The sequence below is a fragment of the Colletotrichum siamense genome, assembly GCF_013390195.1.
Source record: "Colletotrichum siamense strain Cg363 chromosome Unknown KSG_Cg363_contig03, whole genome shotgun sequence".
NCBI classification, from domain to species: domain Eukaryota; kingdom Fungi; phylum Ascomycota; class Sordariomycetes; order Glomerellales; family Glomerellaceae; genus Colletotrichum; species Colletotrichum siamense.
Genome location: NW_023501016.1, coordinates 2,186,498 through 2,208,230, shown reverse-complemented (window position 1 = coordinate 2,208,230; position 21,733 = coordinate 2,186,498). Strand labels below are relative to the sequence as shown.

The window sequence follows — 21,733 nt, the reverse complement described above, 5'->3', positions numbered from 1 at the left end:
CCAAGCAATGCGTACGTCTTCGTTCGTATACACTCGAAATGCGCTCATTGTGTCGTCTCCTAAGGGCCTTCTCCCGGCTTCTTCGAGTTGCAGCTGACGATCTTGACCTTGTCCGCAGACACCATCTGGCCGCCACTATCGAGCTTGAACTGGACATTCTTGATAAGAAAGGTCCACACTTCGTCGCAGAAACGGTAGGTGCTGAGGGAGCCCTGTGGTGTGCGAGTGTCAGTGATTTGGTCTGTTGTAAAGCAGTCCCGCAGTCACTGTGTATGTAGCAATGATGTTGCTTGGGAATATTCGCAGTCTATGGGGAGGGCTGCCGAGGAAGGCGTTGGTGGTGCGTACCTTGAAGGTGAGGCGCGCCTTCACGCTCTTCTGAAGAGCCTCGGTGATCGCCTGATCAAAGTTGGCGAGGATCTTCATCGCGAGCTGCGGGTGAATGCGCTCTTCACTGATCAGATCATCGAGCATGTCCGTCAGCGCAAGGCCGATGCTAAGGAAGGAGGTACACGGGTTAGTCTTTGTAGCATTGGAACAGCTAGTATTACTAGACTTATGGATGGCGCATGTACCTGCTACGGCGGTAAAGCTCGTAGAAAGATTGAGGTGCGGCTGCCATCGTGGAGATTTGGTTCCTGATCTCCTGGGGGCGGACGGCGGTCTGGGTGGTTGCGAGTGTGAAAGAGGCGAGGTTGTATTTATAGTGGCCTTGTTTGAGGATATCCTTGGATCGGGCTGACTAACGCTTCGGAAAGTGGGTACTCGGTGCAGCTGCCTGCTGTTCCAGGTTGCCGTCAACTTCCAGCCCGTGGCTGCAGCCAGGGGAGGTGCATTACCTAAGCACGCTTCCAATGAGCAACGGCGTCCAATAGACGCGTCATGTGACCTTACCGAATCTGGTTCGTCGGCTCTTACCTTGCCTTACCTCAGTTACCTCACTGCTTGGCCTCGAGAGCTCGACGTAGCTGCAACCCCCCAGACATCCGCCGTCAAATCCAACATCCACGACCGACCCCCGGGGAACGACACAAACGCCGAAACGAGCACGATGAGTCTCACATATGGCCTGGGAGGCATTGGAGGCGCCCTTACCGTGGTGGGAGCTTGTACGAACCCCCGATCCCGATGATGCCCCTTCGACACGATGGCCCGCGACAGTCAATCAAGCGAAGCTAACATAATGTTTTTCCAATAGACATGCTCTTCACCGGTTCGGGAGAGGCCTTCAACGTTGGCGAATTCCTCGAATCGATCTCACCTTACACATGGGCCGACATGGGCATCGGCATGTGCATTGGTCTTTCCGTCGTCGGCGCAGCATGGTACGAACAACAACACGCTTTCGCGAAGCATCGCATCGCATCTAGGCGGGGTCACGGTGTCTAACAGGTTTTGATATCTAGGGGTATTTTCATCACCGGCTCCTCCATTCTCGGCGCGGGCGTCAAGGCGCCGCGCGTTAGAACCAAGAACTTGATCTCCATTATCTTCTGCGAAGTCGTCGCCATCTACGGCGTCATCATGGCCATCGTCTTCTCGGCCCAGCTCGAGCCGGCCGAGGGCAAGACCCTGCACGACGCCAACAGCTACTACACCGGATATGCCCTCTTCTGGTCCGGCATCACCGTCGGAATGTGCAACCTGATCTGCGGTGTCGCTGTCGGCATCAACGGTAGTGGAGCCGCGCTGGCTGATGCCGCGGACCCTACGCTGTACGTCTTTAGCCTCCATCATCAAATGAAATCAAGTCTTGCTAACGCGCCGTGTCATAGCTTCGTCAAGATCCTCGTCGTCGAGATTTTCTCCTCCGTCCTCGGTCTTTTCGGTCTCATCGTCGGCCTCCTGGTGGCTGGCAAGACGAACGGATTCAAGTCGGAGTAAGGGATGTTCCAAACGGCACGGAAGTAAAATAAGGGGAGACTACCACAGACGGCATTATGAACGTCGAACTTGAATGATGTACAGTGGAGCACTGCATTACACCAAGGCTACTTGGGCTGGCGTTAATGGCATAAAGGCAGGGCGAGGAACATCTTGTATTGTATACTACCAACGTATTATAGCTCCTCATCGAAGTGATTTCTGCGCGAGCGTGGTATTTTTTAAGGATGATTATGGAAGTCAAATCAAGTCGCTGCATTATCTTATCGTGTACTGCACATGAAAGCATAGCGATGTGCTCACAACTCCACGCGAATTTCGCCCATCAAAAGAGCCTCCACCTTGGTGCCCTTCCTCAGCTCTGTTCCCTTCGGCAAGGCAAGCAGAGCATTTGCAGACCGCAGACTTCCAACTTTAGAGCTCCTCTGACCACCGGTGCTACTTGCCGATAGAAGTCCATCCTTGCCGACCGTTACAACAGCCCGATGGTACTCTGCTCGCTGCTTATCCAGAGTGAAGTCATGAGAAAGCGTCACCGGGACCTTGGGCAGACCAGTGGGCACAATACCGGAGAGCTTGTGCAGAGCCGGTATGACAAAGAGGTGGAACGTCACCAGTGCCGAGGCAGGGTTGCCAGGCAGGGAGAAGATGGTCTTGGTGACACGCTCTCCGGCGTTGTTCTTGACCGGAACTGTGGCGAAGGTAGTCGGCTTACCGGGTTTCATGGCGACGCGACCGAAATGAATGGTTCCCCCAAGAGAGCGCTCGATGGTCGGCTTCAAGAGATCCAGCTCGCCCATCGAGACACCGCCTGTGGTGATGAGCAAGTCGGACCTGCGGAGGCCTTCACGCAGGTTTTCCTCCAGGGATCCCGGCTTGTCGCGTGCGATGCCCAGATCGACGACATCGAAGCCCCACTGCCGTGCTGCGGACATGAGGGTGATGCGGTTGGTGTCTCTGACCTCACCTAGGCGAAGGCCACCCGGGCGATCGGGCTCGATGATCTCGTCGCCGGTGGAGAGGATGCCGACGACCGGTCGCTTGTAGGTCTTCGCCTCAGCGACGCCGACAGATGCCAGTAGACCGATCTCGCCGCCGACGCCGGAGATTTGCTCGCCCTTCTTTAGGATGAGGTCACCTTCCTTGACGTCGCTGCCGACTTCCCGGATGTTCTCGCCGGGTTTGACGCCCTCCGCCAGGATTTCGACCTCCTTCTCTTCCTTGTCGTCAGAGGTCTTGGACTTGAGGATGGTGTCCTCGACCATGATCACTGAGGTAGCTCCAGGGGGCAGCGGCGCTCCTGTGGTGATTCTGGCAATCTCGCCCTCTTTCAGTGTCTTTGCTTCCCCGGGAGCCGCGTGTGATACTGCTGTGACGGGGAACACGCCCTTCATATTGCCGTCTTTGGGAACAACTACGGCGTAGCCATCTACGATGCTTGCACGGAAGGCGGGTACGTTCTCTCTAGCCGTGACATCCTCTGCTAGGACTGAGTTGACGATCTTGACGTCGACGAGTGATGTGACGATCTCCGCCTCAGGGGTGAAGTCTTGAATAAGGCGGAGGGCATCATCAACTTCAAGCATTGGATAAGGCGATTCCCTGTACCGTCGGGATGGCCCGAGACTTGGATCGTTGGACAGAGGATTGTCACCTGGTTTAGTATGCCTGACCAGGCTTCCGTGTCCATGACCATGGGAATGGCCGTGTTTGTGATCATGGCCGTGGCTGTGGCCGTGATCGTGGGTATGTGAGTGTGAATGTGGTTGATCTTTTTGGACCTTTGGCGCTGCTGCATCTTGGGAGCCGATTCCGGCTTCTGCCTCGAGCTTCTTGACACCACCTTGATGCAAGATTCTGGAATCGGCTCCGGCGGCTTGCACACAGGCATGGGGAAGCGTCTTAAGGACGGCCTGAAGGTTTTCCTTGGCACCCTTCGGGGATCCAGGGAGGGTGATGATGACAGTCTTGTTTCTGACTCCTGCCACGGGCCTGGACATCATGGCAACTGGAATCATTAGTGATTTAAGCCCTTGCTAAGATATAGTGACTTACACGGGGTCACTGCCAAGGACGCAGCAATCATTCCATGAACCAGACCGGGAGCTGGCCTGTGAATGAGAGCACTGACAGCCTGTACCGTACTTTAGCATAGTTATTTTGGGGAGTGAGTTAGATTAAATACCTCGGGGGTGCTATCCGATACCGCAAATCCAGTGCCTCCTGTGGTGAGAATCAGGTTGGCACCGTCTTCAAGCCCAACATCTGCCCACAGCATGATCTGGCGTTGAATCTGGGGAACAAGATCCGGGACGATTTTGCTGTCGGTGACCACCCATTTTCCACCGCCCTCCTGTTCTATAACATCTTTCAAGACGAGCTCTGACTTATCCGTCGAGGGATCCTTGGATGCGGTCGTCGAGACGATCAAGATGGCCACTTTGAGAGGGGTATCCATGGTGAACGAGGCGGATCTGAGACCTGGTCACAGATAATGGTGTCCAGAACACCAATGTAGAGAGAAAAAATTCCGGTATTTCCTTTCAAGCCGAGAAACCTCTAATAATCGCCCAAATCATCAAATAGCTTGACAACATGCCTGGTGACGTCGGGAGCTTCCAGAGGACCGGAGCTCGAGGGAAGCTCCCCCGCCTTAGTCAGCGACCTCCCGCATGGACCCCACTTCGAGCCGCTGTTCCTCGATGTCCTCCCCTGCACTTCCAGCTTTGACGCGAGTACGTACCGCGACTTGAACTTTTTCAGTATCGACTTCGACAAGCAGTCACTCACTTCTCCAAGAGCGCGCAACGGCACAGCAAAATGGTCCGAATCAAGGAGAGGTATATCCTCGTCAACATTCTTTACCCACCTGACGCGTCAAAGCAACAGGCGACCAATGTTCCGGATTTCGTAGTCATGCATCAGCCCACGACGGGGCAGCTTACTCCCCAGTCACTGCTGAAGGCGCTCCGAGCTGAAGTTGCTACGCTGTTTGGCGATTACGGCTCTGGTGCCATTGAAGGAAACCTATCAAGTCAGTGAAGAAAGACCATTGTCACGGACGCCCGCTAATCAAGCCTAGTCAAATATCTCTCTCAAGCAACTTCAACTTTCATCCTCAAAATCAAGAGAGAGCACTACCGTCTTGTGTGGGCCGCACTTACCTTCATGGACCGCGTCCCGCTTAAGCACGGAGATGGAAAACGCTGCTTGTTCAAAGTCGTCCGAGTGAGTGGCACGATTCGTAAGGCTGAGGAGGAAGCCATCAAACAGGCAAGACAACTCGTACTCGCCGCCAAAGACTCCGTCGCAGCAGCAGCCAGCGGCACCGTGCCAATGTTCGCTCAAAGCAAGGCACAAGCCGGCGACGCCATCATGGTCGACGCATCAGATGTCTCAGAAGAAGAGGGAATGGATGAAGAAGACGGCTGAAGGGTATCATTTGTTTTTGCGCACTACTTTTACGCCGCTGTCTGCCGGCACTGTCATGTCGCCAAAGTCCGGATCAGAGTCTGCCATCGCCTGATCCGCCTGACCGCCACTGGGGTCTTCCTCTTGCATCTTCGCCTGCTCCTCCCACTCTTTCCTCTCGAGCTCGTCATACTCGGCCTTGCGGTCGACCCAGCGCTCCTGGATGTCACGAACCTCCAACATGGACGACTCATTACGCATGGCGACCTGCCACACGGTGTCGTTCGCGCCCTCTGCGCTGCCGAAGATGTATCCTCCAGCTCTATCAATCACCCTGAGCAGATGCATCATGCTCTTCTTGTCTTCGACCGCTAGCACCTCGAACCGGACCAATCCGTAGCTCTCAATCATGTTTGCGACCGCCTCGTTCAGCCTGCCGAACTTCTCGTTGCGCATCACGGGAGACTCTTCCTCCAAGTAGGGGATGAGATATGAAAGATCGTCAACATCGGTGTAGTAATCGAGATTGAAAGGCAGAGAGTCGTACGAAGCGACCTTGTCGATTTTGGTAAGGACATTGATGTGTGGCATGTCCATCTGGAGCATGGCGCGGAGGGAGAGGAGAAGGTTGGAGATATAGAGTGAGGGTTGCGTTAGGCAGAAGGAGTCGGACAGGTGCACGACGACGAGCTAGTCAGGAGTTAGCGGGAGTTGGTTCTGTGATGAAGAGCCAGGAGGACCAACCCTGAACCCAAGCTTCTGTAGCTTGAAGAAGATGTTCCGTAGCGAGTTGTGATGGGTGTAAAGCTCAACTTGCCCTGGGCAGTCAAATAGAAAGTATTCGTCGTCGCCAATCTCTTTGAGTCCCTCTTCAAGCCATTCAAAGTTGTGCTCCAACTCCTCCAAAGCGTACAGAATGCCGCCGTTTGGTCCTAGCCTGTCGCCGGCCATGATATCCTCGAGCTTGACGAGGTCGCGAATGTCGAGGGCTTTCGGGTAGTTCGTGTGGTCGTTTGCGGGATCAAGATTCACGACGGAGCAGGCGCGACCTATGGCGCCCATGAACTGCTGCACTTGACGTGGCGTGTTAGCTCTTGAGACTGTCGAGGACGCATCGTCGGGTCGGGGAGCTTACTGCCATCGCAGTAGGTACTCTTTCCAGAGCCCGGACTGCCGAGGACGAGCTGCGCAAAAGGCATCCTGGTTGATTGTGAGGCTGAGTTACTTGACTTTGCGCCAGGGGAAGGAGTTTGTTGTGAGGAATTTGCAGCGTTGAAGATTGCCTGCCGCACCGGACGGGGTCTCGAGTTCTTTCGAGAGTGAAGTTTCTCAGGCTATCTGCCTTACCGTCAGTGCCCCTCCATGCAGCATTACACAGCACATCCACAGCGTTCTGCAAGTGCCAGGCACTCCACTACACTGACGCCCGTCCTTTCCCGGGAGGCCTAGCGTCACATGCTGCACCACCAACCGCGCTGAACTTCCAGCGGGCGTGGGGCGGCACAATTCGCCTGACCGCCCGTGCCCGACCCAGCTTTCCAAGCTTCCATCTTCAAAGCTCCCACCCCACAAGCTGCTTTTTTTTCTTCCCTCTTCTACTTTTTCTCCAACCACCTCTTTGGCTCGAGTCTCGTCTCAGCCACCAACAACCGGCCCTTAAAAATCATCCGCCTCCCTTGCCCACGCGGCCCGGCTCTGCTAGCCCCAAGGGACGCGCTCAACCATGTGATCTGGTCTTTTCTCGCGCGCGCTATGCTGAACAACAACATCCTCTTGTCGTTGTTTCGTTGCAAAACCGCAGCCGCAGTCACCAATCGCAGCAGCAGTCATGTCGTCCGCCGACATATCGAGCGCCGTCTCTGACGCCGTGTCGGCCACAATGAGCACCTCTCCGGAGGTGCTCCCGTCCGCCTTCACGCGCGCGCAGGAGGTCGTCGCCGCCCAGGGATCGTCCAGCTGGTTGGGGCTCCTGGGGCGGTTGATCCTCGCCATTCTGTCCTTGATCTCCTCGATCCTGTATTGGGCTATTCGCATCGTTACCATCACGATACCTACCCTGCTCTTTACCTTGTTCTCGACGAGTTGGACCGTGACGATGAACGCCACCACATTGTACGCGTCCTGCTTGCCTTGCTACATGGGAGCCTGTTGCTAACTCCCCGCAGAATGGTTATCATGGTCGCCATCATATCCGCAGTCAGTTGGGTAGTGCGCTACCGCATCCTGAACATGTACTCTCGGCTTCCCCCGGAGCCTCAGAGGAAGGAGCCAGACGTTGACTTATTCCCCGACACCCACGAGGAGGGCAAAAAGGCCGGCTTATCCAGCTATCTGGATGAGTTCTTGAGCGCTATCAAAATCTTCGGGTACTTGGAGCGACAGGTCTTCCATGAGTTGACCCGCAGCATGCAGACTCGCAAGCTCATTGCCGGCGAGACCTTCAACCTGGAAGAGGAGAAGGGCTTTTGCATCGTCGTCGACGGGCTCGTGGAGATTTTTGTCAAATCTGGCCGAAATGCCAGAACCATGGAGCCTGATCCTTGCGAGAGCTTCGAGTCTAGCTATCCTGCTGAGGAAGACATCTCTCCTGCAGGACATCAGCGATACCAGCTGCTCACTGAAGTCCGCAACGGCGCTCCCATGTCGTCCTTGTTCTCCATTATGTCTCTGTTCACTGAGGATGTCAAACTCCGAACAACGGAAGACGATACTCCTGAGCCTAGTGCTGGGAGCGCTGGACTGAGAACTTCTCCGTTTCCACGCAACGCTGGTTTCCGGCGTATGCCATCTGACCCTGCAAGCCCGTATCAGATGACACCTCAATTCGCGGAATCCGCCGATGAGAAGCCTGGCGTGAGGATTGAGGAGCCGCCGAAGCGATCTGTCACCCCGACGCCAGCCAGCGCGAGAATCCCTCCCATTTCTCTCGACAACCCAAGCAGCGGTAGCGCTCCTGGCAGCGCGCGTGCACCAAAACGCCCACCGCTCCAGAGCCGCGCAACTTCTGGCTCGGCCCATCCAGATATCATTGCGAGGGCGACTGTCGACACGACCATTGCAATTATCCCGGCCAGCGCTTTCCGACGCTTGACCAAGGTCTACCCTAAGGCGACTTCCCACATCGTCCAGGTCATCCTTTCTCGTTTTCAGAGAGTAACACTCGCGACTGCGTACAACTATCTCGGACTCACCGGGGAGGTGCTCCAGACGGAGAAGAACATGCTCTCCTTCACCACCTGCCAGTTGCCCAACATGCTTCGGGGTGATGCGCTTGAGCGCCTGAAAGAAAAGTTCAATCGTGAGCGTGAGCGCGTTGGTGGTGAGCTTGAGAGCAAGGGCATTGCTCTACACAACGCGAACGCTCATCGTCGTCGTAAGTCAACGTCGACTCTGCGCAAGGATGCAATGATCCATTCCATGAGCACCAAGGAGAGGTCGTTCTCCCAAGTTGCTACGACAATCGCTCCTCCCAGAGAGCGCTCCTCCACGCACACTCCGAGCCCTGGCGATTTGCTGGCAAACATCCAATTTGCTCGCACGGGTGGTCACAGGCCCGGCACTTCCACCACTGCCGACATCGACCAGGTTGCTGACGCTCTTCGTCACGAAGGTACAAGTCCTCTTGCTCAACGGTCTTTCAACCCGTTCCATGCTCAGAAGCATCCGCGGATCTCGATCGACGGTCGCGACTCACTTGACGAGGACAACCTTTTCCGTCAGTCAATACTGGAGTGCATGTTCAAGGCGATCGGCTTAGGCAGCGGTGGCAGTGTCTCGCGCGAGGCGGAGTCAGTCGAAGGATCTCCCAGACTGTTCTCCTACGACCAGCGTCGTCAGAGAGTTGGTCTCGGCAACAACGCGTTTGGTCTGATGGGCCCTTTCGAATCCTCTGGAGACGGTGACACGGAATCGTTGACTTCCGGGGGGTTCACTTTAAACACTCCACCGAACGCGCACCTGCTGGCTAATGACATGAAGGACGATGTCGAGATCGTTTTCTTCCCCAAGGGATCCGTTCTGGTTGAGCAGGGCGAGCGTAACCCTGGGCTGTACTATGTCATTGACGGATTCCTTGACATTTGCACCACGAACGAAGACTCGTCCGCCGACATTTTGCATTCATCCAGCAGGACTTCTCTCCATGCTGACTACCTGGCCATGGATGGATCTCCAGCTTACTCTTCTGTCAACCTGCTCGGGGCAGGAAAGGCTGGAGACACGAAGAAGAAGCAACCTGTTCGCCGCAGCGTGTCCCTGATCAAGCCCGGTGGACTCGCTGGTTACGTGGGTACAGTGTCGTCATATCGATCATTCATCGATGTTGTTGCGAAGACTGATGTCTACGTTGGCTTTCTGCCACGGTCAACCATTGAGAGAATCGCCGACCGCTACCCTATCGTTTTGCTTACGATGGCCAAGCGACTCACGAGCCTTCTTCCTCGCCTGATCATGCACATCGACTTTGCTCTCGACTGGGAACAAGTCGATGCCGGTCAAGTCATCTTCCACGAGGGAGACGAGAGCGAGGCCATCCACATCGTTCTCAACGGACGACTTCGGCTTGTTCAGGAGAAGAAGGATGGCGGTGTCAGTGTTCGGGCAGAGTTCGGTCAGGGCGAGAGTGTCGGAGAGTTGGAGGTCCTCACAGAGTCTGTACGGCCCGGAACTCTGCATGCCATCCGTCAGACTGAGCTCGTCAAGTTTCCCCGCACGCTCTTCAACAGTCTGGCTCAGGAGCATCCCAACATCACCATCAAGATCTCGAAGATTATTGCATCGCGCATGCGCAATCTTGTTGATGACCCCTCCCAACTGTTGTCTAAGGAGGCAGGTGGCGTCAACTCAATCAGCAAAGGTTCCTCATCCCTCAACTTGAGGACCGTTGCTGTCTTACCGGTGACTTCCGGCGTCCCCGTCGTTGAGTTCGGCAACCGATTGATGAATGCTCTGGCTCAGGTCGGCCCCGCAAATGGGGCGACCTCTCTCAACCAGTCTGCTATCTTGAACCACCTAGGCAAGCATGCCTTCAACAAGATGGGCAAACTCAAGCTCTCTCAGTACCTGGCCGATCTGGAGGAGAAGTATGGCCTGGTGGTCTATGTCGCAGGTAGGCATTTTTCTTTCCCTCTCCCATTTCGTTCCGCGTCCTTTATGATGAACAACTCTGTTTCCCGAGGCAAGACCGCTGAAGGCCAAACATTAACTCTAATTTTTTCCTGATTGGACAATCACTATTTACCATTTTATTGCAATGACTACCTGGACACGTTGCTAACCAATGGTCAGATACCAACGTCAACTCCCCATGGACCCAGACCTGCATCACTCAGGCCGATTGCATTCTACTGGTTGGTCTTGGCGATGGCTCACCCGAAATCGGGGAGTACGAACGGTTCATGTTGGGAATGAAGTCCACCGCGAGAAAGCTTCTCGTTCTCCTCCACGGCGAACGCTACTCTCCTTCAGGTCTCACCAGAGCGTGGTTGAGGAATCGCATGTGGATCAATGGTGGCCACTACCACGTCCAGATGCCACTGGGTGCGAACATTATGCCGGTGCACCCACCTTCCAAGCGTACGAGCACCACCTTGAAGGAGAGGGTCCAGATCATCCAAGCAGAGATTCAAAAGTACACATCCAGAAAGGTCCGCAATAGTCCTTTCTACTCTCCAGACGCGCCATACAAGGGCGACTTCCATCGTCTGGCAAGGCGCCTGTGTGGAAAGTCTGTTGGTCTCGTCCTAGGAGGCGGCGGAGCCAGAGGCATCACGCATATTGGCATCATCCAGGCTATGGAAGAAGCAGGCATTCCCATCGACGTTGTCGGCGGCACGTCAATCGGCTCTTTCATCGGCGCCCTATATGCCCGCCACGCCGACGTTGTGCCCATCTTCGGCCTTGCCAAGAAGTTCTCGGGCCGCATGGCCAGTATGTGGCGTTTCGCGCTGGATCTGACATACCCCACGGCGTCGTACACGACAGGACACGAGTTCAATCGTGGTATCTTCAAGACATTCGGCAAGACCCAGATCGAAGACTTCTGGCTCGAATACTACTGCAACACCACGAACATTAGCAAGAGCAGAATAGAGTACCACACCAGCGGCTACGCATGGAGGTACGTCCGTGCGTCCATGTCATTGGCTGGCCTGCTTCCACCGCTGTGTGACGAGGGGAGCATGCTTCTCGACGGTGGCTACATTGACAATCTGACGGTCTCGCACATGAAGAGGCTGGGGGTAGATACCATCTTTGCAGTGGACGTAGGCGCCCTTGACGACGACACGCCACAGGCGTACGGTGATTCGCTGTCGGGAGTGTGGGCGTTTTGGAACAGGTGGAACCCGTTTTCGGGTACACCCAACCCGCCAACGTTGGCCGAGATCCAGGCTAGACTGGCCTACGTGTCTAGCGTCGATGCTCTGGAACGGGCCAAAACGATGCCTGGCTGCTTTTACATGCGGCCTCCGATTGATGACTATGGGACGCTCGACTTTGGCAAGTTCGACGAGCTGTACCAGATGGGATACAAATACGGACAAGACTTTTTGCAGAAGCTTAGAGAAGACGGTGTTCTGCCTCTGATGGAGGAGACGGAGGCCAAGAAGGCGATGCGGAGGACGATGGCGCCGCGAAGAGCAAGCATTTAGATCAGCAGAACAGACCCTAGACGCCGACACGAAGCTCATGAAATGATACCACCTCTGCATTTTCGAAATTGTCTCAACATTCTCTCGCCCTAACATACGTGACTGGCATCGGAAGGGCCTCATTTGTTCCCGCATTTGCCGTCGTCGGGCCAGACCGGCAGCTTCAGGGTCCAATCGAGAATCAGGGGAATCCTTGCCCTGTTCCGCGTGGCTAAGACAATAGGCGATGCCCAACGGTGGTGTTGGTAGCAGCAGCTGGTCTTATGATCTTTTACAATTGGCTTTGGAGCTGTGTGCTAAGCAGCTGCAAAGACTACTGGCGGCTCAAAGGCAGCGGGGGGCTGTGTGGGTGCCGTCCCGGGAGCTTTGGCCAGATGTAGCAACGCCCTGACGTCAACGGCTTGGCGGGTTTCGAAGGGCGGGCGGGCGAGCGCATTCTTCTGGGTCGAGCCCATGACATCATGCAGCTAACATGACGACAAGCTTCTGCCCGGAGCCCAATGGGGAAGCTCCCGAGTCCCCGGCAGTCGCCATATTGGATGTCAGCTAAGGGTGCGGGGGAATGCCAGCGGTGAACTGTCACTGAGAAATAAATTTCCGGTGCTGTCCTCATTCTTCGGATTGTTGTTGGGGCCAAAGTGCAACAAAAGTGCGACCCACCCCTTCATCCATTGACAACACCAACTTGCTGCTCCTGCATATTTTGTCTTGATCCGTTCCTGGGCGAAAGCAAGCCACCTGCAATCCTTCAGATTCTTATATATGACAGGCACAGCTCCGGTGGCACAGCGGATCTGCACTTGTCTCTTGCACTAAGAACCAACCGATATCGACGCCGTTTGAGCTTGATGGTCTTGCTAAGACGCAGAGCATAAACCGGACCCGACCCAAGCCCACCCCACATCAAACAAAACCTTCTCTACACCGTTGAAAAAGTAACATTACGAAAATGGTCAAGGTCAAGCCGGGCAAGCTTCTACCTCCCGATCCGCGACCATGGACCGCCGACCCGGAGCATCGCAAGCTGCGGAAGACCATGGAGAAGGAGAGCGCCGGCTTTGACTGGGGCCAAGCGATTGCTCTCGGCATGATTGGAGCCACGGTCATGTTTGGTATTGACAAGTCGCTGAAGAAGTGCGAGGAAAGGCATGAGGAGGAGGACCGTCGCGAGGAGAGGCGGAGAGACAGGGAGTCAAGGTCAAGGCCCAGGAGAGCCACGCAGAGCGTCGCTGGGTCTGCGAGGGAATCTGCAAGGGAGTCCGCCCGAGGCTCCACGCGGGGTTCGAGGTATGATCGAGATGAGAGGAGGGACGACAGGAGTCGCCGCGACGAAGACGAGGACGAGTACTGGGACCGGTACTACGAAGAGCGGGAGGCCATTCGGGCTGCGAGGGATTACAGCCGTGAGCCGGCCCGGGCGCCTGAGTCGATCAAGGGGCTGAATGTTATGAGGGATGAGAGGGAGTATGTGCGAGCTGTCGATCAGTTTGATCGCGATTATGGGTACGGCAGACGGTACGATGATCACACACGCAGCAGAAGCAACCCCGGTTCGAGGTCGAGAGGCTATTCGAACTGGTGATGACGACGGGAGAAATGCTCGACACAGAGATGTCACAACATACAGTATCATTACACGAAATTACGACCAACACATTACGGGAAGCATCAACGGAGCATAGCACATTTTGATAAATTACGAAATTGGATATTTCCAGAAACAAAAGACAGGAACAGAGAGGCATTGGAAGCTTAGATGTAGAAAGGTGTCGATTCTTTTTACCGCATCATTACGGTCTATCATATCTATGAATATAAACATGTCCAAAATATTTTATCATCTATTTTGCCAACTCAGCCTCGGTTGCAGTGACCAAAATGTCAAACGCCTTCTTCACATGCTCCTCCTCGATGACCTGGCTGCTGCCGGTGCACATCCTGATAGCGTACGTGCCGTGCAGCACCGTGGGCGTGAGGTAAATCTCGCCCTTGCCGTTGATGCCCTCCAGCACCGCCTCGGTGACTTTGTTTCTCTCTTCAGTGCTCGCGCCCTGCTTGCCGCACGTAAATACGACCAGCGCGAACCGAGGGCCGGTGACGATCTCGAACAGGTCGGAGCGGGCCTTGAGCATCTCGGCGAAGCGCTCGCCCATGGAGATGCCGCGCGTCAGGTGGGCGCGGATGCCGCTGGCGCCGTAGGCGCGCAGGACGAACCACAGCTTGAGGGAGCGGAAGCGGCGGCCGAGGGGGATCTGCCAGTCGCGGTAGTCGGTGACGAGCCCCGCCTCGGAGAACTGGTTGCGCAGGTAGGCGGGCTTGATGCTCAGGCTCTCGACGAGCCAGGCGCGGTCGCGGACCCAGAGGGCGGAGCAGTCGAAGTTTGTGAGCATCCACTTGTGCGGGTTGATGTTGAAGGAGTGGAAGGATGCCAGGGGCGGGGTGAGGTGCTGGTTCTCAGGCAGGATGAGGGCGGAGCCGGCGTAGGCGGCGTCGACGTGGACCCAGATCTTGTCGCCGTCGGAGGAGAGGGCCTCGCTGATGCCGGGGAAGTCGTCGATGGCGCAGGTGTCGGTGGTGCCGAGGGTGGCGGTGAGGTAGAAAGGCTCGAGGCCTTTTGCGCGGAGGGCGGCGACGGTGGATTGGAGGGCGGGGCCGGACATGGCGTAGCCGGCGGATGCGGGGGCGGGCACGGTGGCGAAGCGGACGCCGAGGATCTGGGCGGCCTTCTTGGTGGAGGAGTGGGCGGCCTCGGAGCCGAGGGCGACGAGCTTGGAGCGCAGGCGCCAGGTCTCCTCCTCCTTCTCCTCCGAATCCTCGGGCAGGTGGGCGGTGGCCTGGCGGAGGAACTTGTCGCGGGCGGCGACCATGACGGTGAGGATGGCCTCGGAGGCGGTTCCGTGGAGGACGCCGCCACCGCGGGTGGGCGCGGTGGAGAGGTAGGCGGGCGGCAGGGCGAGCAGCTGGGCGAGCCAGTCGAGGACGATGGTCTCGAGCTCAGTGACGGCCGGGGAGCAGATCCAGTTGAAGTGGGCGCCGTTGAAGGCGTTGGAGTAGAGCTCGGCGAGCATGGCGGGGTAGGAGGAGGAGCAGGGGAAGAAGGCGTGGAAGGAGGGGGACTGCCAGTGGGTGATGCCCGGGACGATGTGGGATTGGAGGTCGGCGTGGATGGCGGACCACGGCTCCGGGGCCTCGGGGGCGGACGCCGGGAGGAGAGGGCGGAGGTAGCCCGGCGTTACGGACGGGAGCACCTTGGGCTGGGAGGTGATTGTGTCATAGTACTTCGTGACTGCGGGCCTGTGTTAGTTGTGCTGATTTGTGTGTTCGAAGTGATGGGTGAGGGGTATGAGAATGTGAGGATCTTACTGTCTTCCACGACCTCCTGGGCCGCGGTGCGAAATTCGGCTGAGTCCATTTTGGTGAGTTTGCCTTCGTGGTGATGCTGGTGTATGAGTTACGCGAGTTGGTTGCCCGGAATGCGCGGACACCGCAGTTGAAGTTGAAGTTGCGGATGAAGGAATTTATGTGAATGACACCTTTTTTCTTCCCCAGTGTGAGAGAAAAGCTCACATGAGATGAAGTCAATTGTGCTGTGTGCTGCCCCTGGTTGCGTGCCCCTCTACCCCTCCAAAAGTCCAAACGACCGGGATTAGCCAAGTTGCATGTTTCCCATCCTTCTGCTCTTAACCCCACTCTTTCCGGTCTTTACGGTCCCCAAAAGTTCGACATGGTGGGTATCAGATGTGCTTTCCCATAGGTAGACGGTAAACTGCCGCGCGGGAGGACGTCAAGGTGGTGTTGGCGGGACTCGGAAGACTCTTCGGAACACGCGGAAGGGTGCTCGGAATCGGTGTTGTTGGTTTCGACGTTGCGGACTGCCCCGCCATTGGGTGCAAGAGATCGAATATGTGGACTGTTGCAGGGCGTACAGAGGGATCAAAAGCGGGTGGCATTGACGACTTTAAATCAATTTTGCGCCCTTGTTTGACGAACTAAGCGTTCCGATGCATCGGGATTTGTCGTCAAGCATTCCGAGCTGTCCAGACATCAAGCCATGACGGTTGCTGCCGAGATGCAGGCTGGGGGTAATCGATGTCACATGGACGGAGCGATTCACTGACCAGTATCTCATTCGTCACTCAGATTGTCTTAGTTGTCCGCTTCCGTCTCACGTTCTCTACAAGTCATGCGGTTTGGGTAGTGAGAATCACCCAGTTGGGCAACTCGTATGGCAACAAGAGGTGGCACAACACCGCCAGTGTTCAGATGATTGGGACGGTGTTAGCAGACGCAGCCCTCTGATTTAAAATTTGTATTCCATTCTAAGAAAGAAGGGAGTCGGCCACAGTCTGATATTTTGAGGCCTTGCGATCTCGCAGAAGAAGAATGGGTCAACATCTTGTCTAAGAGTATGACGATGGGCGTCAAACTTGACGTGGAGCCTGCGCGGGCAGGGGTGACCAGAGGAGTTTGCTGAGTAGCCGAGTTTGCTGCAACTTGGTACTTCACAGTAAAGAATGGAACAAGGTCAAAGACAGTCTGTTTCACCGTACAAACCACGGTTAGACAATTGGAAACTGGCGACTTCCTCACAAAGAACGGACACCTCAGTGTTGTCTCGCTGTACAGGAAGGAACGGAGGCGGTCGTTGGTGGCATGACCCCGACGTTCAGCTCCCGCTTACTCTACGTGAAGAGAGGGCCAGGAAGGTTACGAAACCAATATCGGAGATCGTGCAGGCGTGGGCAAGGAATCACTGCCAAAGTTCCACGGTGAGTTGGTGATTTTCTTGCTGCGTTCAAAGGCAAGTTCGTGTGGTTGAGAGTTGGTCCACAAAACATTTGACCTGTCGTCATCTAAACTTGGACTACAACACGGATCTTCGGGCTTACGAGAGCTTCTTTTTTGCGAAATTGCTCAATCACACTCAAACATCTTGGTCGTGCTGACGTTCATCCTGCTCCAGCTCCTCCCGTTGACCAGACAGTCCCAGAACGTCATTGGCCAGTAGACGTGGTACAACCACCACGCCGGCAGAGGATCCCACACCTCAAAAGTGCCATCCTTCCAGAACAGCACATGCTCCGCAAAAGCCCAAACCGAGCGCACGTATTCTCTCAAAGACGTGCGGAGCAGCAGCAGACGCAGGGTGGGAAGGAGGAAGAGCGTGACCAAATCGTGCCCGATCCAGTAATATCTCTCCCCCGGCTCCTGCGGGGTCACAACCCCCGGGTCCGCCGCCCCATCCCCGGCCCCGGCCCCGTCCCCGGCCCCGTCCCCGTCCCCGTCCAACACGGCAAGGTACTGCCCCACCAGCTCCGGCGTGTCCCCGAACAGCGCGACAGCAGTGTGTGCGCGCGGGTTGCACTCGATCGGATACAGCGTGATCTGCTCCGGCTTCTCCGCCTTCACATCAGCCCGATCAACCATGAAATCGAAGCTCAGATGCCCCGTGAACCGGTCCCCGAAGCTGGCGGCCTGCGCGCGCGTGAACTCCAGCATGGCCCGCGACAGCGCCGAGCCGGCCGGCAGCGCCGCGTAGTGCATCAGCAGCTCGGCGGAGCGGCAGGCCACGAAGGCGCGCACTTGCCCGCGCACGACGAGGGAGTGCGTGCAGAACTCGTCGCCGTCGATGAACTCCTGCAGCAGCCAGGGCTGCTTGTCCGACATGCCGAGCCACTCGAGGCGGTAGACGAAGTCGTATGTCTGCTTTTCCGTGGGCAGCGGGAGGAGGGTCATGTCGGCGCGGCCCCGGTCGTTGAGGCCCACGGCCTTGGCGATGAAACGCTTCTTCTTTTTCTTGCTGTTGTCGCTAGACTTCTGCGACGTCATCGTCTTGTCGTTTTCGTCGGATGACGGGACGGACGACGGCGGCGACGACGACAGGGACAGCCCCGCGGCGTCCTCGAGCGCAGCAATCATCTCGTTGCGGCTGGTGACGAGGTACGACTCGGGCACGGGCAGCCCGGCGACGTCGCGCGTGTGGTTCATGAAGGCGTCCTTCTCGTGGAGGGTGCGCGTGGCGGCGACGTCGAACTGCACGGCCCGGCACGCCGTGCGGGCCTCGACGACCTCCTTGACGACGCCGTCCTCGACCGCGGACCCGACGCCGGAGCAGCTCACCCAGAGGTCCACGTTCTGGGAGCGGACGATGCGCAGGACGGAGTCGAGGTACGGGTCGGCGCCGCCGGGGGCGGCGGACGGGCGGGCGAGGACGTGGTAGGAGGCGAGGGCGCGGGACCTGCTGCCCGCCGCGAGGGGGGAGAAGTCGGCGCCCAGGACGCGGTGGCCTTGGCGGTGGAACAGACGGGCCAGGGCGAGGCCTTTGGTCATACCGACGCCTGTGACGAGGATCGTCCGCGTGGGCCGGGGTGGTGGGGTGTGCTGGTGTTGGTCTCCGGTGGGAGGAGGAGGGAGGGGGTCCCGGGCGGGACGCCCCAGGAGGCGCTGGTATGCATAGCACGCCAGGAGGATGGCGGTGTCGAGCGGGAGGAAGGTGAGGCTGAGGGCGATCAGGGACAGGTTCTTGAGGACTTGGCCGAGGGGGTCTGAGGATGCGGCGGCTGTCATTGTGGAAGTGTGGTGTCTTGTGTGTTTTGTGTGGACGTGGATGTGTGTGTGCCGTGAAAGGCTCGAGCACCCGCTCTCTCTTCTCTCTCTCAAGGCCCGCCCCGCGACACGTCTCACCAGGCGAGACGCCGATGTTCGAACCAAAGTTGGTAGTTCAACTGAAGCTGAAGATGAGACGGGGGTGCGGAGGAAAGATGGGCGCGCGCGGGATTTGGGGTGGCTTGTCGTTTACGAAAGCATGGGGCGCACACCGTGGGAGGGATGATGGGAGTTGGAGGTTGGACAAGAGACGTGTGGGCGCGGGTTGGGATGAAACAACCTTTTTCTAGCTGCTTCGTCTCAGGAAACACAACGTCTCTCGCTCTGTGTTTTGAGGGTGTGTGAGAGGAATGGACAAAGGTAGGTAGAGAGACAGGCGCGCTGCGCGGGCGCGATGGGCGCGCACTCTATTCCATCATTGCATGTTCACCGCGCCGCGAGGGTTCATCCCGAGGATCCCGAGACAAGGTGAGGTACATTTCCGTCCAGCCCACTTGGGTTGGGTGAATTGGCAGAAAAAGTATACGTCATGGACTTCAGCTCGCGGCATGCCTCTTGTGCAACTCAAGGGAGGCGCGTAAACGAAAGGTCTCACTGCGTTTGGCATACGAAGCGACCGGGTTCTTTTGTTCTCGATGGGTATTTGGAGATGCGGTGACGAGGGGCTTTTTTTGTCTTCTTTCGATTTTGATTGAATGAAACGCGAAGAGAGCGAGGGTGTTAGTGGTGAGGCGAATACGCGTGTGGTAGGCAAGGTAGCATATGACCGACAAACGGCCTTTTACTTCTCTCCGCCTGCACGAAATCGGACATGCAGCTAGACACAATGAATAGATGGATGCTCGTGAGGGGGTTCAGGCAAGCTGATATTTGCAAGAAGTTGGGGAGGAATAGGTCGGGGCGGGTATGTACTCACTTGCTGCAGGGAACATTGAGTGAACCAAAGCCCCTCTGAAAGTTCGATCCGAACCCCACGCCAAGCCATGGTTCACCGATGACCGTAACCGTCCTCCCATCTTTCATGCGGGATCCAAAAGGTTGTTGTTGCTTCTAAGCATGACATGCCCCCTTTTCCTCGATAGTATTCGCATGGGAAGGAACATCCGGCGATGATGCATAGTCTCCAAATTTCATTTCCCGCCCTCACTGCTGCTGCATGCTTCTTTCTTTCTGCCCACCCACCCCCGCATAACACACGCCAATCTTAAGGGATCTTGGTCGGGCAATTTAAAGCGGCAGCGATCAGCATTGAGCCAGAAATAGGTTCGTCCGGTTCAACTGCCCCGAGGGAGGGAACCTGATCGGGGGGCACGGGAGATCTCCCTTTTGGCTCGGTGCATTTTGGAAAATCCCAATATGGGCTTTGTGAAGCCACGCCGAGCTAATCCAGCCACACCCTTGCGCGCGCCGCTTCGACCGCCAACGCCGTCGTCCATGGCGCCAACCGTCGATTGTTCCCCTGAATCCGTGGGACTCATTTGACGTTTTGGAGGGTGTGGTGGCGGGACTTTGACAGTTTGGATTGTATAACAGATTATGAACCAACGTGAGTGGCCATGATGGTGGTGTGGACGATCGTGTTGTGTTTGTGTCTGTGTGTGTGTGTCTGTATTCAATACTATTGAGATGTTATTTGCGTCCCATCCCGCGTTTCCAACGACCGCTCAGCTAAACTATGGTATCATTACTCATTAGAGTCATTAACAATAAACCCCCATGCGCCGCCCGGGCTTCTGTGTGTCTTTTGTTTCCCCGGGCTCCAAAAGGAGTGTCCATGTCAGAGGGTATCCCATCTCGATCGAGTCTAAGCCGTTTCCCTGTCCCTGCGTGCGCCGTTGAAAGAAGAAGGAGTGTATCCCAATACCCCATCGGCGATCCTGTACAACCCAAAAAGATAAAAGTAGAAAAGATGATAATAAAACTCCTGTCCAATGATCCGCGGTCTGAGAGCGTCTAAAAGGGATTATGCGACGGCAATAGCGGCAACAATGGAGTCCAACGCCGAGCTGTGAGTCGGGCCGGAGACTCCCTGGACGGGGCCCGACCAGACGACGCCGAGCTTGCCCGCGGTGTCGCGGTTCTTGGACCAGTTGCTGTCGGCGTTCTTGATGAGGAACGTCTTGAAGTCGTCAGAGGGCGCGACGGCCTGCAGGTACCGCAGGTTGCGGTTGAAGATGCCCTTGAACTGGTTTCCGTCGGAACCGCAGTTGGGCTCGCACGTGTCGTGGAGGATGCCGTTGCTGTCGGTCAGCGCCTTGATGGCGGCCTTGGCGATGTTGGTGGCATCTGTCAGGACGGACTTGTCGCCGGTAGCGCGGCTGAGCTCGACGAGGCCGCCGAGGACGACGCCCTGGTTGTAGGACCAGACGTTGGCGCCGTTGTTCTTGCAGTTGCCGTCGAGGCCGTCGTTGATGGTGCCGGCGCTGTTGATCATGCCGCTGGCCTTGAACCACGTCCACTGGGACTTTGCGATGTTGAGGTAGTCGGCGTTGCTGGGGACGCGGTTGGCGAGCGAGGCGGCGACGGCGAGGTAGAGCTCGTTGGCGATGGCGTTGACGTACTTGCGGTCCTTGCTCCAGTAGATGCCGCCGTTGCAGTTGGTGTTTCCGCCGCCCTGCATATCGGCAAAGATGCGCTTGGCCATGTCGAGGTAGTCCTGGTCGGTCGTGATGTCGTACGCTCGGATGAGGCCGAGCGCCCACCAACCCTCGTCGTCGTAGAAGTCGTTGATGAAGTTCGGGAAGCCCTGGGCGCTCATCTGGCGACCCTTGATGGTTGGGTAGTCGCGCTTGGTGATGGCGTAGGAGGACGTGACGAGACCGGCTGCGTTCATGGACTTGGAGACGGAGGCCGTGGTCTTTTGGGCCTGGTTGAAGGTGTTTCTGAGGATGCCACCGATGTTGAGCTGGTTGGCAGCGTCGCGGTTGAGGTCGGCGAAGTCGGCCAGGGTTGTGAAGGCGTTGGCGCTGTTCCACCAGGCATTATCCCAAAGACCGGTGCTGACGCTGTACCATGTATTCTGGAGGACGTTGATAGAGGAGACGGCGTTGCTGGTGTAAGAGGCGGCGTCTGCCCTCTCGGCGATGGGGCGGGTAGACATGAGGAAGACTACGCGAGCAGCCAAGCTGCCGATATTGGCGACCATGTTGGCGATTATTAAGTATATAGAAGCGAGCACTGAG

General features: G+C 56.7%; 10 protein-coding genes across 10 annotated transcripts; 4 read left to right on the top strand and 6 right to left on the bottom strand.

Moving 5' to 3' along the window:
- Nucleotides 1–59: 59 nt before the first annotated feature.
- toa2 (Transcription initiation factor IIA subunit 2) lies at nucleotides 60–622 on the bottom strand (the record flags this gene model as incomplete). Its single annotated transcript, XM_036636443.1, has 3 exons — nucleotides 60–212; nucleotides 349–496; nucleotides 576–622. The coding sequence occupies 3 exons, from the start codon at nucleotides 620–622 to the stop codon at nucleotides 60–62; spliced, it is 348 nt and encodes a 115-aa protein (XP_036498170.1).
- Nucleotides 623–1,051: 429 nt separating this feature from the next.
- vma16 (putative V-type proton ATPase 20 kDa proteolipid subunit) lies at nucleotides 1,052–1,884 on the top strand (the record flags this gene model as incomplete). Its single annotated transcript, XM_036636442.1, has 4 exons — nucleotides 1,052–1,109; nucleotides 1,199–1,325; nucleotides 1,407–1,715; nucleotides 1,776–1,884. 4 exons carry the CDS (start codon nucleotides 1,052–1,054, stop codon nucleotides 1,882–1,884), a joined length of 603 nt encoding a protein of 200 aa, XP_036498177.1.
- A 299-nt stretch (nucleotides 1,885–2,183) lies between these two features.
- On the bottom strand, nucleotides 2,184–4,342 carry GPHN (Gephyrin; the record flags this gene model as incomplete). The annotated part of the gene is made up of 3 exons (XM_036636441.1): nucleotides 2,184–3,892; nucleotides 3,940–4,018; nucleotides 4,070–4,342. The coding sequence occupies 3 exons, from the start codon at nucleotides 4,340–4,342 to the stop codon at nucleotides 2,184–2,186; spliced, it is 2,061 nt and encodes a 686-aa protein (XP_036498176.1).
- Nucleotides 4,343–4,704: 362 nt separating this feature from the next.
- On the top strand, nucleotides 4,705–4,966 carry POP5 (Ribonuclease P/MRP protein subunit POP5; the record flags this gene model as incomplete). Its single annotated transcript, XM_036636440.1, has 2 exons — nucleotides 4,705–4,918; nucleotides 4,962–4,966. The coding sequence occupies 2 exons, from the start codon at nucleotides 4,705–4,707 to the stop codon at nucleotides 4,964–4,966; spliced, it is 219 nt and encodes a 72-aa protein (XP_036498175.1).
- A 356-nt stretch (nucleotides 4,967–5,322) lies between these two features.
- On the bottom strand, nucleotides 5,323–6,494 carry GPN2 (GPN-loop GTPase 2; the record flags this gene model as incomplete). Its single annotated transcript, XM_036636439.1, has 3 exons — nucleotides 5,323–5,985; nucleotides 6,040–6,368; nucleotides 6,431–6,494. The coding sequence occupies 3 exons, from the start codon at nucleotides 6,492–6,494 to the stop codon at nucleotides 5,323–5,325; spliced, it is 1,056 nt and encodes a 351-aa protein (XP_036498174.1).
- Nucleotides 6,495–7,123: 629 nt separating this feature from the next.
- NTE1 (Lysophospholipase NTE1) lies at nucleotides 7,124–11,945 on the top strand (the record flags this gene model as incomplete). The annotated part of the gene is made up of 3 exons (XM_036636438.1): nucleotides 7,124–7,407; nucleotides 7,461–10,402; nucleotides 10,582–11,945. 3 exons carry the CDS (start codon nucleotides 7,124–7,126, stop codon nucleotides 11,943–11,945), a joined length of 4,590 nt encoding a protein of 1,529 aa, XP_036497145.1.
- A 949-nt stretch (nucleotides 11,946–12,894) lies between these two features.
- On the top strand, nucleotides 12,895–13,527 carry CGCS363_v004588 (uncharacterized protein; the record flags this gene model as incomplete). The annotated part of the gene is made up of 1 exon (XM_036636437.1): nucleotides 12,895–13,527. The coding sequence occupies one exon, from the start codon at nucleotides 12,895–12,897 to the stop codon at nucleotides 13,525–13,527; it is 633 nt and encodes a 210-aa protein (XP_036497146.1).
- Nucleotides 13,528–13,786: 259 nt separating this feature from the next.
- On the bottom strand, nucleotides 13,787–15,357 carry Ddc (Aromatic-L-amino-acid decarboxylase; the record flags this gene model as incomplete). Its single annotated transcript, XM_036636436.1, has 2 exons — nucleotides 13,787–15,231; nucleotides 15,309–15,357. 2 exons carry the CDS (start codon nucleotides 15,355–15,357, stop codon nucleotides 13,787–13,789), a joined length of 1,494 nt encoding a protein of 497 aa, XP_036497147.1.
- Nucleotides 15,358–16,859: 1,502 nt separating this feature from the next.
- On the bottom strand, nucleotides 16,860–18,512 carry CGCS363_v004586 (uncharacterized protein; the record flags this gene model as incomplete). The annotated part of the gene is made up of 1 exon (XM_036636435.1): nucleotides 16,860–18,512. The coding sequence occupies one exon, from the start codon at nucleotides 18,510–18,512 to the stop codon at nucleotides 16,860–16,862; it is 1,653 nt and encodes a 550-aa protein (XP_036497148.1).
- Nucleotides 18,513–20,514: 2,002 nt separating this feature from the next.
- Nucleotides 20,515–21,696, bottom strand: DFG5-0 (Mannan endo-1,6-alpha-mannosidase DFG5; the record flags this gene model as incomplete). Its single annotated transcript, XM_036636434.1, has 1 exon — nucleotides 20,515–21,696. One exon carries the CDS (start codon nucleotides 21,694–21,696, stop codon nucleotides 20,515–20,517), a length of 1,182 nt encoding a protein of 393 aa, XP_036497149.1.
- Nucleotides 21,697–21,733: the final 37 nt, after the last annotated feature.